The 12,813-nt window shown below is 36.3% G+C and overlaps 1 protein-coding gene across 1 annotated transcript; it reads right to left on the reverse strand.

Annotated features, from left to right (window-relative positions):
• Positions 1-9,233: 9,233 nt before the first annotated feature.
• On the reverse strand, positions 9,234-10,179 carry LOC126018233 (olfactory receptor 51G1-like). Its single transcript, XM_049780376.1, is given in 2 exon segments — positions 9,234-9,717; positions 9,719-10,179. Coding segments are annotated over 2 exon segments (945 nt in total).
• Positions 10,180-12,813: the final 2,634 nt, after the last annotated feature.

Here is a 12,813-nt window from a genome sequence, read left to right on the forward strand (position 1 = left end):
CTCCAGACTATTCTCCATAGGTGTTGGACTAGGGGGCATTCCCACCAGCAGTGGATGAGAGTGCCTTTTATACCGCATCCCAGCCAACACAGATTGTTCCCATTATTTTTGATGTGAGCCATCCTCACTGGTGTAAGGTGGTACCTTATTGTTGTCTTGATTTGGATTACCCTAATGATGAGTGAAGGTGAGCATGTTTTCATGTGTTTGTTGGCCATCTTTCAGTCTTCCTCAGAGAAGTGTCTATTCATTTCATCTCCCCATTTTTCTATGGTTTTATTTGGTTTTGGGGGACTCAGTTTTCTGAGTACTTTGTATATTCTGGTTATCAGCCCTTTATCTGATGTGTTGAGTGCAAAAATTTTTTCCCATTCAGTTAGCTGTCTTCTTGTTTTAAGTTAAGTTTCCTTCGCCATGCAGAAGCTTCTTAGTTTGATGTAATCCCACTTGTTTATGTTTGATGCTAAAATCCTTGCCATTGGTGCTCCATCCTCAAAGACTTTTTAAATATATAGGTCTTCGAGTGTTCTGCCTATTTTTCCTCAATAAACTTTAAAGATTCTAATCTAAGTCAAGGTCTTTAATCCATTTTAAGTTGACTTTTGTATAAGGAGTAAAGTATGGGTCAATTTTCAGTTTCTTGCAGACGGTTTTCTAGTTGTACCAACACCATTTGTTAAAGAGACTTTCTTTGTTCCATTTCAAGTTCTTGGCTCTATTGTCAAATATTAGTTGGCTGTATATATGGGGATTCATGTCTGGAAATTCTATTCTAACCCACTGGTCTGAGGCTCTGTTTTTGTTCCAGTACCATGCTGTTTTGATCACTATGGCTTTATAGTATAGCTTCAGGTTAGGTAAAGAGATGCCACCCAGCTTCTTGTTTTTCAGTATCTGTTTAGCTATCCTGGGTCTTTGTGGTTCCAGATGAAATTTATGATTGATTTTTCTAAGTCTTGAAAGAATGATGCCTGGATTTGGATGGGGATTGCATTGAATCTATATAGAAGTTTGGGTAGGATATTCATTTTGATTATATTGATTCTACATACCCATGAGCATGGGATGTTCTTTCATTTCCTTAGATCCTCTTCAATTTCTTTCTGAAGTGTTTTGAAATTTCCCTGGTATAGGTCCTTCACTTTCCTTGTAAGGTTGATTCCTAGGTACTTGATATTTTTTGATACTATTTTAAACAGAATTGTAATTTAATCTCTTTCCTCAGCTTCGTTATCTGTATAGAGAAACTATACTTCTTTTGTGTATTGACTTTCTAGCCAGCCACTTTGCTGTAATGGTTAATTGTTTCTAGAAGTTTTACTGTGGACTCTTTAGGGTTTTTGATGTATATCATCATATTTCATCATATCTTCTGCAAAAAGAGATAGTTTGAGTTCCTCTTTCCCAATTTGAATTCCTTAGATTCCCTTCTCTTGTCGAATAGCTATTGCAAAGACTTCTAAGATTATATTGGATAAGAGTGGAGAGAGTGGACAGCCTTGCCTAGTTCCTGACCTTAGTGGAAATGAATGTAGTTTTTTGCCATTAAGGATAATGTTGGCGGTGGGCTTTTCATAGACTGCTGTAACTATCTTGAGTAAGGTTCTTTCTAACCCTATTTTGCTGAGTGTCTTCAACATGAAAGGGTGTTGAATTTTGTCATCTGCATCGATTGATATGATCATGTGGTTTTTGCCTTTCTTGTTGATGTGATGTATTATGTTGATTGATTTGCGTACATTGAACCAACCTTGCATTCCTGGAATAAAACCCACTTGGTCATGGTGTATGATCTTTTTGATGAAGTTCTGGATTTGGTTTGCTAAGATTTTGTTGAGTATCTTTGCATCTATGTTCATTAGTGAGATTGTTCTGTAGTTTACTTTCTTGGTGGTGTCTTTGCCATTTTTCTGAATGAGAGTGATATTAGTCTCATAAAAGGAGTTGGGGAGGATTCCTGCTTTTATGATGGTTTGGAAGAGCCTGTGGAAAGTGGTAGTAAGTCTTCCCAGGATGTTTGATAGAATTCACCTGTAAATCCATCTGGGTCTGGACTTATGTTCTTAGGGAGTTTCTTAATTATATTTTTATTTTTTTCTGAAGTGATTGGCCTGTTTAGGCTTTCTTGGTCTTCCTTTTTCAGTCTTAGAAGATGGTAATTTTCCAGGAATCTGTCGGTTTCTACTGGGTTCTCTAGCCTAACTGAGTATAGTTGTTCATAATATGATCTCATGATATGTTGTATTTCTTGGGGTTCTGTTGTAATCTCTCCCCTTTCATTTGTAATCCTACTGATTTGGGTGGTTTTTCTCTTTTTTTTTGGTGAGCTTTGCCAGTGGTTTGTCTATCTTGTTTATTTTTTCGAAAAACCATCTCCTGGTCTCATTCATTTTTTTGTATTGGTTTCTTAGTTTCTATGTTGTTTATTTCTGCTCTGGTTTTTACTATTTCTTGCCTTTTGGTTGTGTTTGGATTTCTTTGCTGCTTTTGTTCCAATTCCTTGAGATGATCTTTTAAACTGTTGATTTTGTCATTTTCCTCTCCCTTGACATAGGCCTTTAGTGCTATGAGTTTCCCCCTAATTACTGCCTTTGCTGTGTCCCACAAATTTTGACAAGTCATCTCTTCATTATCATTTGTCTCAAGGAATCTTTTTATTTCTTCCTTGAGTTGCTTTTTGATCCAGCTGTTTAATGTTGTTTAATCTCCAGGTATTAGTTTTTCTCCATTGCTTCTTCTTGCAGTCATTTTTGACCTCTGTTGCATAGTGATCTGATAGGGTGCTTCTAATGATTCTTACATTTGTGGTTTTATATAGGTTAGATTTGAATCCTAAGACATGGTCTATTCTAGAGAAGGTTCCATGAGGGCTTGAGAAGAATGTGTATTCTGTTTTCTGGGGGTGGAGGGCCCTATATAAGTCTATTAGCCCTAGATCTTCTAATTTTTCATTTAGGGCTCTTATTTCTTTGCTATTTTTCTGTCTGCTGGATCTGTCCAGTGGTGATAGTGGAGTATTGAGATCTCCTACTATTTTACATTTCCCTTCATGTGTTTCTCCAGGTTAGTGAGCAACTTCCTCACATATTTTGCTGAATCTACATTAGGTGCATAAATATTGATCAGGCTTAGTACCTCTTGATCTAGTGTTCCCCTGATTAGCAGTGACCCTCTTTGTCTCTGATCACTTTCTCGAGGTTGAATGGGCTTTTGTCTGTTATAAGAATGGCTGTCCCTGCTCTTTTTTGTTTTCCATTGGCTTGAAAAATTGATTTCCATCCTTTTATTCTAAGCCTATGCCTGTCCTTTACTTGTAAGTGTGTTTCTTGCAGGCAGCAGAAAGTCCGGTTTATGTTTTCTAATCCAGTTCTCTACTATGTGTCTTTTAATGGGAGATTTTACTCTGTTAACATTTAGGGAGATTATTGACAGAGAGGACTCTTGTGCAGTTGTGTTGTGTAAGGTGGTTGTTGTTACAATCTGAGGTTTGAATTGTGTAGTTCGTTTCTAAGTAGGTCATTTAGGATCGTTTTTTTTTTTTTGCACAAATACTGCAAGTTTGTTTTGGTTTGAGAATGTTTTTAGGCTACCATCCCATATGAATGAAAGTTTTGCTGTGTATTGCACCCTAGGCTGGAAATTTCTTTCATTCAGTTGTTTAAATATTTTATTCCACTGCTTCTTTCTTGAATTGTTTCAAATGGGAGATCTGGTTTGATTCTTATGTTCCTTCCTTTGTACATGAGATTCTTTTTTTCCCTTATTGCTTTAAGGAGTTCATCTTTCTCTTTTTTCTTTGCCATTTGGATTACTATATATCTTGGTTTTGGTTTATTAGGGACTCCTTTCACTTCCTGGATTTGCATGGACTCCTCTTTCCAAAGGGTAGGGAAGTTTTCTGCTATTATTTCCCTGACTACTTGTTCTTCCCCTTTCCCTGTTTCCTCCCCTTCTGGTATACCTACAATTCTTAGATTGTTTCTTTTGTCTTTGTTCATTAAGTACTGGGCTTTTCCTTCTAGTGCCTTGCCTCTTAATTCCTTGTTGGTTTTTTGGTCTTTTTTGGTTTGCAGTACTACTATGTGCTTCTCCAAGTCTGTGGTTCTGCTAGTTTGGCTTTTTACGGTGTCTGTTAGTTCATTTAATTCCTTTTGTATGGTGTCTCTCATATTCTGTATCAGATCTTATTTAATTTGGCTAATTTGTTCCTCCATGGATTTCTTCTTGTTGCGATGGTGTTCTTTTCTTAGAAAGAGCGCACGGCCATGTAGCGAAGCTGGAGCCTCTTTTTGCCCCACTCCCAAGAGTTTCACGCAAGAGGACAGTAGACAGACATATACAGGTAGCACTCACAGTTTTTCATAGTTGGGCCCCACTGGGCAGGTGTAGTTTCGTGGATTTTCCCAGCCTGATGTCCCAAACAGGGGACCCGGCTTCTGCAAAAGCTTGCCGGTTTTTATGTTCTCCCTCCATGGATTTCTTGTACTCAGTGGCTAGCAATTCTCTCATTTCCTTTACCATGGCTTGCATTTCCATTCTCATGGTTGCTTTTAAATCTTCATCTCTTGGATCTGTGCGTTGGTGCACTTGGGAACTTACTAGGGCTTTTCTCTGTATCTCCAGCTGTTAGGGTCCTCCTCAGTCTACCCATGGTTTTTTTTTTTTTCTTGCATTTATTGGTGTGGCTTGGAGAGCATTGCCTTCCGATTTCGGCCTGCTTTTGCTCCCTGTGGTGTGTGCCTGGGTCTGCCTGGATTGCAGCTCTGGGTGAGACTGTTGGGTGGGCTGCTGAGGTTTGGCCTCTAGCGTGCCCTCTAGTGGAACCTAGTTAGTTGTTTCCACTCTCGCTGCCAGCCAGTGCAGTACCGCTCCTGACCACAATAGTGGAGGGCGCTGTTGAGCCTGGCTTCCTTTTCCTCCCCTACCTAGAAGTCAGCGGGGCTCGGTCTTGTCCAGGCCTCTGCCTGAAACGCCTCCTGTATGTAGATCCTAGACCTAGACCTAGACCTAGACCTTGGAGATGTGGGGGGGGGGAGGGGCGGGGAGAAAGGAAGATCCCCTTCTTTCTGCGAACCTAAAAACCTCAGGAGGCGACCAGGGGAGGGGAGGAGACAGCAGAAGTTCCCTACCTTCTGCCGAACCCAGAAACCTCAGGGATGCAACAGGACAGGGGCGGAGACCACAAAATACAATCTTTATCTCCTTATACTATCTCTCCAGCCCAATAAGGTAATTTTTGCACAATTTGCTCCACAGCTTTACTGGGATGTTTCCACAGCTTTCATTGCTTAAAATGCAGTGTAAACCTTGTAAATAGTTCTTGTTTAAAAGATAGAATAGATTTTAAAATATTTATTCATGAAAGTGTAAACCTTGTAACTAGTTATTTAAATGATAGAATCGATTTAAAATGTTTATTCATGAAATATTATTTATTGATAGTTTATTTAAGTAATATTCCTGAAGCTACAGTTAATTTTCCCCTTTCTGGTATTGAAGGTATTGCATATAAATTAGATTCAGTGTTTCCTCTAAGGACCTAGAATAGCAGATAAATACAAAGTAGAATCGCAATATCAAGTGATAAATATCTAAGTAACATAAATAGCTAAGTAAAATAAACAAACTGTAAATGGGACAGAAAAGGCAAGATAAACAGACACAAAAGACAGAACTTGTCTTCTCTTCCTGGAAGGATAAGGGTCTTTCTGTTAAGATGGATAATGTAGTAAAGAATAAGAATAGCAGCAAAAAAACAGAGATTTACAAACTGGAATGGTATAGTTATGGATACTGACTATATTTTGAGTTAATCTGGAAGAGTGTTAAACCCTCCACCAGAGATCTTCCTTTCTGAATCATAGGTTCTAAGATAAGTTCTTTCAACTGCCACTCACACATCCATACAAATATTACTTACTGATTAGTAAGCTTTTCTTGCCAGACCCAAACTCAGCTCAGTGATTTTATAGGGTTAGGGTCTGGAGTGATAGCACAGTAGTTAGGGTGTTTGCCTTGATTGTGGCTGACCCAGATTCAATTCTGACATCCCATATAGTCCACTGAACCTGAAAGGCGTAATTACTGATTGCATAACCAGGAGTAACTGAGTGTATACCCAAAAACAAAACAAAAAAATTATAGGGTCATAGGCAGTTATATATAACTAAATATAGTGTGTTTCCTGTAATTATAGAAAACAAAGGGTTTGCAGAGAACACTACTGAGATCTATAAATTGATTATGGGTAAGGGGAGGATAAATCCCTCTTCCAGATTAATTCTTGGGTTTTTTGGGGAGGGTCCACACTCAGTGACACTCAGGTGTTACTTTTGGCTATGTACTCAGAAATCGCTCCTGGCTTGGGGGACCATATGGGACGCCAGGGGAGCGAACTGTGGTCCATTCTAGGTTAGTGAGTGCAAGACAGATGCCCTACCATTTGTGCTACTCGTTTGTGGCATATTTGTGCCACTCTGGCCCTAATTCTCAGTTTTTAACATTGCATTTGTTGGAACGTTTACATATGTGTATGTTTGTTATTCTTATATTTCAGTGCTTTATAAATTATTTACTCATAGTTAGATTCAAGTAAAACATCTTTTGGGGTGTCAAACCTGGCAGTGCTCAGGCATTAAATTTGGCTCTGCACTCAGAAATCACTCTTGGGGCCAGAGAGATAGCATAGCAAATAAGACATTTACCTTGCACTTGGCCGACCGGGGTTCGATTCCCAGCATCCCATGTGGTCTCCGAGCCTTCCAGGAGTGATTTCTGAGTATAGAGACAGTAGTAACCCCTAAGTTACTGTTGTGGGGTATAGCCCCACAGCAAAACAAAAAGCAAACTATCAAAAATCACTCGGCAAGATTAGCTGCACATAAGGCAAATTTTGTACCTACAGTGCTATCTCTTTAACCTCTTCAAGTAAAATATTTTTGATAGTAATATTACATTTGTGATATTGTGTCCTTGTTGTTCATATAATAAATTACATAGGTCAGATTATCTCATTTGGTAGTTATATTTGATTGCTTATTTAATATAAAAATGGCCTATTTTAAGATATCAACTCCATCCTTCATGATTTAATAAATATTCTACACAGTTGTACTTTAAGACTGTGTGAAGATTGTGCTTCCCTATAACTTTCAAACATTTATTGAACAAATTTAAGTACTTTTGATACCCACAAAAGATTATTTTTAGATCAATACTTAGCATATATATTATGACATTCTTATAAAAATTGTAATTTTAGTGCTTCTTTTTATCTTCTCAAATTTCCTATAGATTCACATTTAATCCTTCTAATTGGATTATATGTTATCAAAAATATCATTTAAAAATCTTGGGGGCACAGTCAGTGCTTTTTGCTCAGGGATCATTCATGGGAGTGCTTGGGGGACCATATGTGTGGCTCAGTATTCAAACTTGGGTGGATAGTGTGCAAGGCAAGCATCTTATTCTGTATTATTGCTCTGACCTCAATTTGTTTTACTGTTCTAAGTGATATATTTTTTATCACTGGTTGCTCCATCAGATAGACTTTGGTGCTTTGCATTTTTTTAGTTTTCTTATTTTTTTATTTTTACTTTTATTTTCTTATTATATTTATTTTATTTTCTTATTATTTCTTTTCTTCTTATTCTTTTTTACTTTAATTCCCAGAGAAATAGTTATTTCATTATCACTGTATTTTCCCATTGTAACTTAAACATAACTGTTTCAAGGATTTATAGTTATTGGCAATGAAATATTATATAGAAACCAATAAGTCAATATAAACTCTTTTCATTTCCAATTGTGTAATTGCGTCTGAGCCTATTCATAAGAAAAAAGAGATATGTCAAAATACATATTTTAAAAAATACCTACTTTTCCATAATATTGATGACATTGATTTAATTTTAGCTCCTATGATATTTTCTAGACCCTTATAAGTTCTTAGACTACTATGAAAACCCTTCAAAGATTTTTTTGTGCTCATTTCTTTTTCATTATTACCTCAGAATTTACAACGCAGTTAAGCTGTGCATACACAGACAGTTAAATAAACTTTATTTAACAAAAAACAGAAACTAATAATAAATATTTCAATCCATTCTTCAAGGCCTCACCACTTTTTTTTTATCTTCTGCCCCCAATAAATAAATATTTTTTGTCAAGTATGATTAACCTCATTTACAGGACCACCAAATTATACTATACTTTACTATTTGTTTTTACTTTTTACAATCTTTTTTTTTACAAAATCTTAACCATAGTCAAATTTTACTTTTTAAAATATATTTATTTAAGCACCATGATCACAAACATGTTGTGGTTGGAATTTAGTTACAAAGAGAACACTCCCCTTCACTTCAGTGCCCACCACCAATGCCCCCTAACTCTTTCCTCTTCCACCCTTACCTGTATTTGAGATAGGCATTCTATTTCTCTCACTCATCCAATTTTAAAGAGAGGGAAATGCCTATGTTTGAAAGCAATGCCTAACTTTTCTAACTCTTAATTTTCTGTCTGTCTGTCTGTCGTTCTCATTTTCTTTAGATAGGGTAGTACTCATTCTAAGCTGTGTGTGTGTATGTGTGTGTGTGTGTGTGTGTCTGTGTGTGTCTGTGTATGTGTTTGCTGTAGGGGGCCCCACATAATATTTTCAATGTACTTTGCCAGCTTGACAAGACAGTTCGGTACAAGAAATCAAGGATAAGATGCGCTTGTAACCTGCAGAACTAGGGACTACTAAGATATATTAGTGGTGTTTAGAGCCGTCAAGTCTATAGCTGGAGATGTTGGTGGGATATATGGGTCAAGGATTCAACCGAGCTCTTATTTATGCAGAGTATGTGTCTCTAATTTTTGTGCTTTCTCTCCAATTTTTCCTCTAGGATCTTATAGCACATTGCTTGTACGTATCACAGTTCCATTGCACATTATTGCAATTATGTATTTATAAGTCTTTGGGCCTTATAAAAGGAAAAGAACATAAGTATTTCATATTAATATTAATTCATATTAATATCTCCTATTATGGTCAGGTATTCTTTTACAAATAAACACTGAATAACATCTGAAGTTGAGTAGAGGAAAGAATCAAGAGTTGGAGTCTGAAGGTTTTCAATCCTTATTATTCATATACTTTGTATCAGGGCTTTGGATTGGGTCTTTCTCATAATAAAATATACTGTTGGGTCATGTTTTCCCTCAGACTATGTCACTGCTCCTTGATTTTATCACCCTTTCCTCTTATCCCTTATTACTCTAATCATGGCCTCCCTGATGGGCTTTGATTTCACACTGTAGATAATGGGATTGAGAAAAGGGGGCACCACCAGGTACACATAAGCAGTTAGAGCATGTACCATGAGGGATAGGTGCTTTCCAAAACGGTGAATCATGGACACACCTATCACTGGAATGTAGAAAATTAGAACAGCTAAGATATGAGAAACACAAGTGTTGAGGGCTCGAACACGTTCCTTGGGAGAGGCAAGACTCATCACTGTATTAAGTATAAGAGTATAGGACAAGACTATAAGCAGGGAGTCGACACCCACAGTGGAAAGAACTACATACAGACCATAAAGGATATTGACAATGATGTCAGCACAAGCTCGTTTCATGATATCTGCATGGAAACAGAAGGAATGGGACAAAACTATTTTGTTAGGGCAGAAATTCAGACGTTTAAGCAGAAATGGCCCTGGGAAGAGAGATAATGGCCAGCCCAATTTTGATGATGACGTTATTTGTGAGGATAGTTGTATAGCGCAGGGGATTGGAGATGGCCACAAAACGATCAAAGGACATGGCCAGAAGTACTGAGGACTCTACCACAGAGAAGGAGTGGAGGAAGAACATTTGGACCAGGCAGGCATCGAAGCCTATGAGCCGATAATCAAACCAGAGCACAGCTAATGTGGTGGGCAGTGTGGACATGGTGAGGCCCACATCTGTGAGGGCGAGCATAGACAGGAAGTAGTACATGGGCTGGTGCAGGCTTGAAGTCTTCCTCACAGCCAAGAGGATCAGGCAGTTTCCAGTGAGGGCCACAGTGTACATGAAGGAGAAGGGGATAGAGATCCAGCCATGAACAGCTTCCAGTCCTGGAATGCCTATCAAGAGGAAGGAGTGTGGCTGGAAGAAGGAGGTATTGACATCCGACTTTGATGGGGGCATTCTTGTGAGGCAGCTAAAAGTTCCAGATAGAAGTGAAATCTTTAATCTGAACAAAATATAAGAAGACAAGATCTAATTATATAAAAAAATATTTTTAAAAGATCAAATGGTAGGAATATACAAAGATAATTTAGCCAAGGGTCAGGAGGACCAGTCCATGTTAGGAAGCTTTCCACAAATAGTGGGAAAGTGAGGTTAGAGCAGAGAATAGACCACTATAGAAATATTAGTGGAAATGATCACTCAGGACAAGAACTGAGTACTAAAAGAAAATAAAGTGATATGCATGATATCTCATCAGTAACAATATTACAAACAACAGTGTGTAAAAGAAGTAAAAGAAGGAAAAGAGAAAGATCTGCCACAGAGGCAGACAGGGGAGGGGAGGAGGGCAGAAGAGAAACTGAGAATATTGGTGTTAGACAATGTAAACAAAACTAATAGGTATAGTAAATCAAAAAATTTTGATGTTATCTAAAAATATTTTTGTTTTTATTTTAGATCACACTTAGTGGTACTCAGGGCTTACTTCTGGTTCTAGATTTAGGGGTGATGTCTGGTAGAGTTAGGAAGACCATATTCAGTGTTAGGTATTGAGCAATTCTTATTCAATTGAAAATATTAATTTAAATTATTATTTATTATTATTAAAATTGTAATTACTATTTTAATATAATCTATTAATGTAAGACTAATATTATAATCATTTAAGAAATTAGTTTTATGTCTTTGGGAAAAACACTATCAGGATAAAACAGGGGGATATGTATCTAAAATTAAAAAAATGTACATGGTATGATCATAAGTTGAGTTAAAATGAACTTAATATTTTCTCTTTTAACAACTTTATTTTAAATAATATTGATTTATTTTTTCCTCAAGAAACTCTTCATTCATAAAGGTCTCTAAAGAGAAGTTTTTCTTCATAGGTGATGATTTTAAATATTTAGTTTAGAAAACTATCAGATGAGTTTGGATCTTTTAATACTAGAGAACAGAAATCAATCAGAAACAATACTTTTAATACTAGAGAACAGAAATCAATCAAAGACAAATGATCTGACAGGTAGAGAAGATAAAATAGACCAGAGAGATAACTCATATAATCCTGGAGGCCTGGGTTTGATCTCTGGCACAGCACAATTTTCCAAGCACTGTTGGGAATGAGCTCTGAGAAAAGAATAACCACAGAGTACTTCTGGATGTATTTTTAAAACAAAAAATATAATGAAAAACCAAAAAGATAAGATGTCAATGCAAGTACAATTTTCTAAAGATTAATTAATTGAACATCAATAAGAACACTAACTACACTATATTTAAACACATTGTGTTTGCTTGTGTGCCTGTGTGTGTGTGTGTGTGTGTGTGTATGTGTGTGATGAAACATTCCTCACTGTTAGTCAAGATCAAGTTGTTACTCAGAAAATGAACAAACATGTTTTTCATCTATAAATTGTTGTATAATAAACTTTAAAAAATTCAATGAAGAAAATTTTATCTTATCATTTAGAATAATCTAAATAATACGGATTAATATAATTAAAGGATTACATGGATTGAGAAGCCAAAGAAATAATGTCAAAATTATCAAGTGATAATAATAGCATGACAAAATTGAACAAAATCATATGTTTTACTAAAATAAAAGTGATTTATATTTAACTAGCAACTTATAGAAAATAGAGACAACTGACAAGAAGGTGCATTAAAAAACAACCAAGAGTTGCAGTGATAAGTCAAAATTAAAACAAAATAACCCAGAAAATTCCAATTTTTCATAAGAAAATCAAAAGAAAGGAAAGAGAAAGAAAAAAACAGTAGATTAAGGGGGCCGGCGCGGGTGGCGCTAAAGGTAAGGTGCCTGCCTTGCCTGCGCTATCCTTGGACGGACCGCGGTTCGATCCCCGGTGTCCCATATGGTCCCCCAAGCCAGGAGCAACTTCCTGAGCGCTAGCCAGGAGTAAACCCCTGAGCGTTACCGGGTGTGGCCCAAAAACCGAAAAAAACAGTAGATTAAGAGATACTTGACCCAGGTCACACAAATGTAATGTATATGAACAAGACAAATGTAAAAGGTGAAAAAAGTTAGAAGATAAATTAGGAAATAAGAATGGTGAATGAGTTTTTGATGAGAGTTTTATTTGGTATTATTACATATTATAACTTTACTTTAACCTTTTGAAAGTATGTATTTTTTTAAAGAATAGACTCGGTGACTTAAATTGACTTCAATAATTCAATGAATAGTGGGACACTTATGCAAGAAATTATGGGTAGCTAAATTCTGACAATGATTATGAGCTGTACAGTTATGGTAGCTGAATAATCAATAGTTCAGAGAGATCAATTTATCTTTCTAAGTTTAAGCATTTTTAAATATTTTCATATTTAATGTTAGGGGAAATAGTGTTTTATCTATAACAAGAAACAGTACTTAATATGAATCTGTCTAGTAAAACATGGTAATAACATGCACATTTATAATCCAGTTCTAAAAACGTAATTTTAATGATAATGAAAATAATTATAATCTCAATATAGACAATATAATAGTATATAATGAAAGTAGAATAGTATAGATAAAAAATAATAGTAGGACATAAGGCATTTCAATGATATGATTGAATAATA

This window comes from Suncus etruscus, chromosome 9 (assembly GCF_024139225.1).
Source record: "Suncus etruscus isolate mSunEtr1 chromosome 9, mSunEtr1.pri.cur, whole genome shotgun sequence".
NCBI classification, from domain to species: Eukaryota; Metazoa; Chordata; class Mammalia; order Eulipotyphla; family Soricidae; genus Suncus; species Suncus etruscus.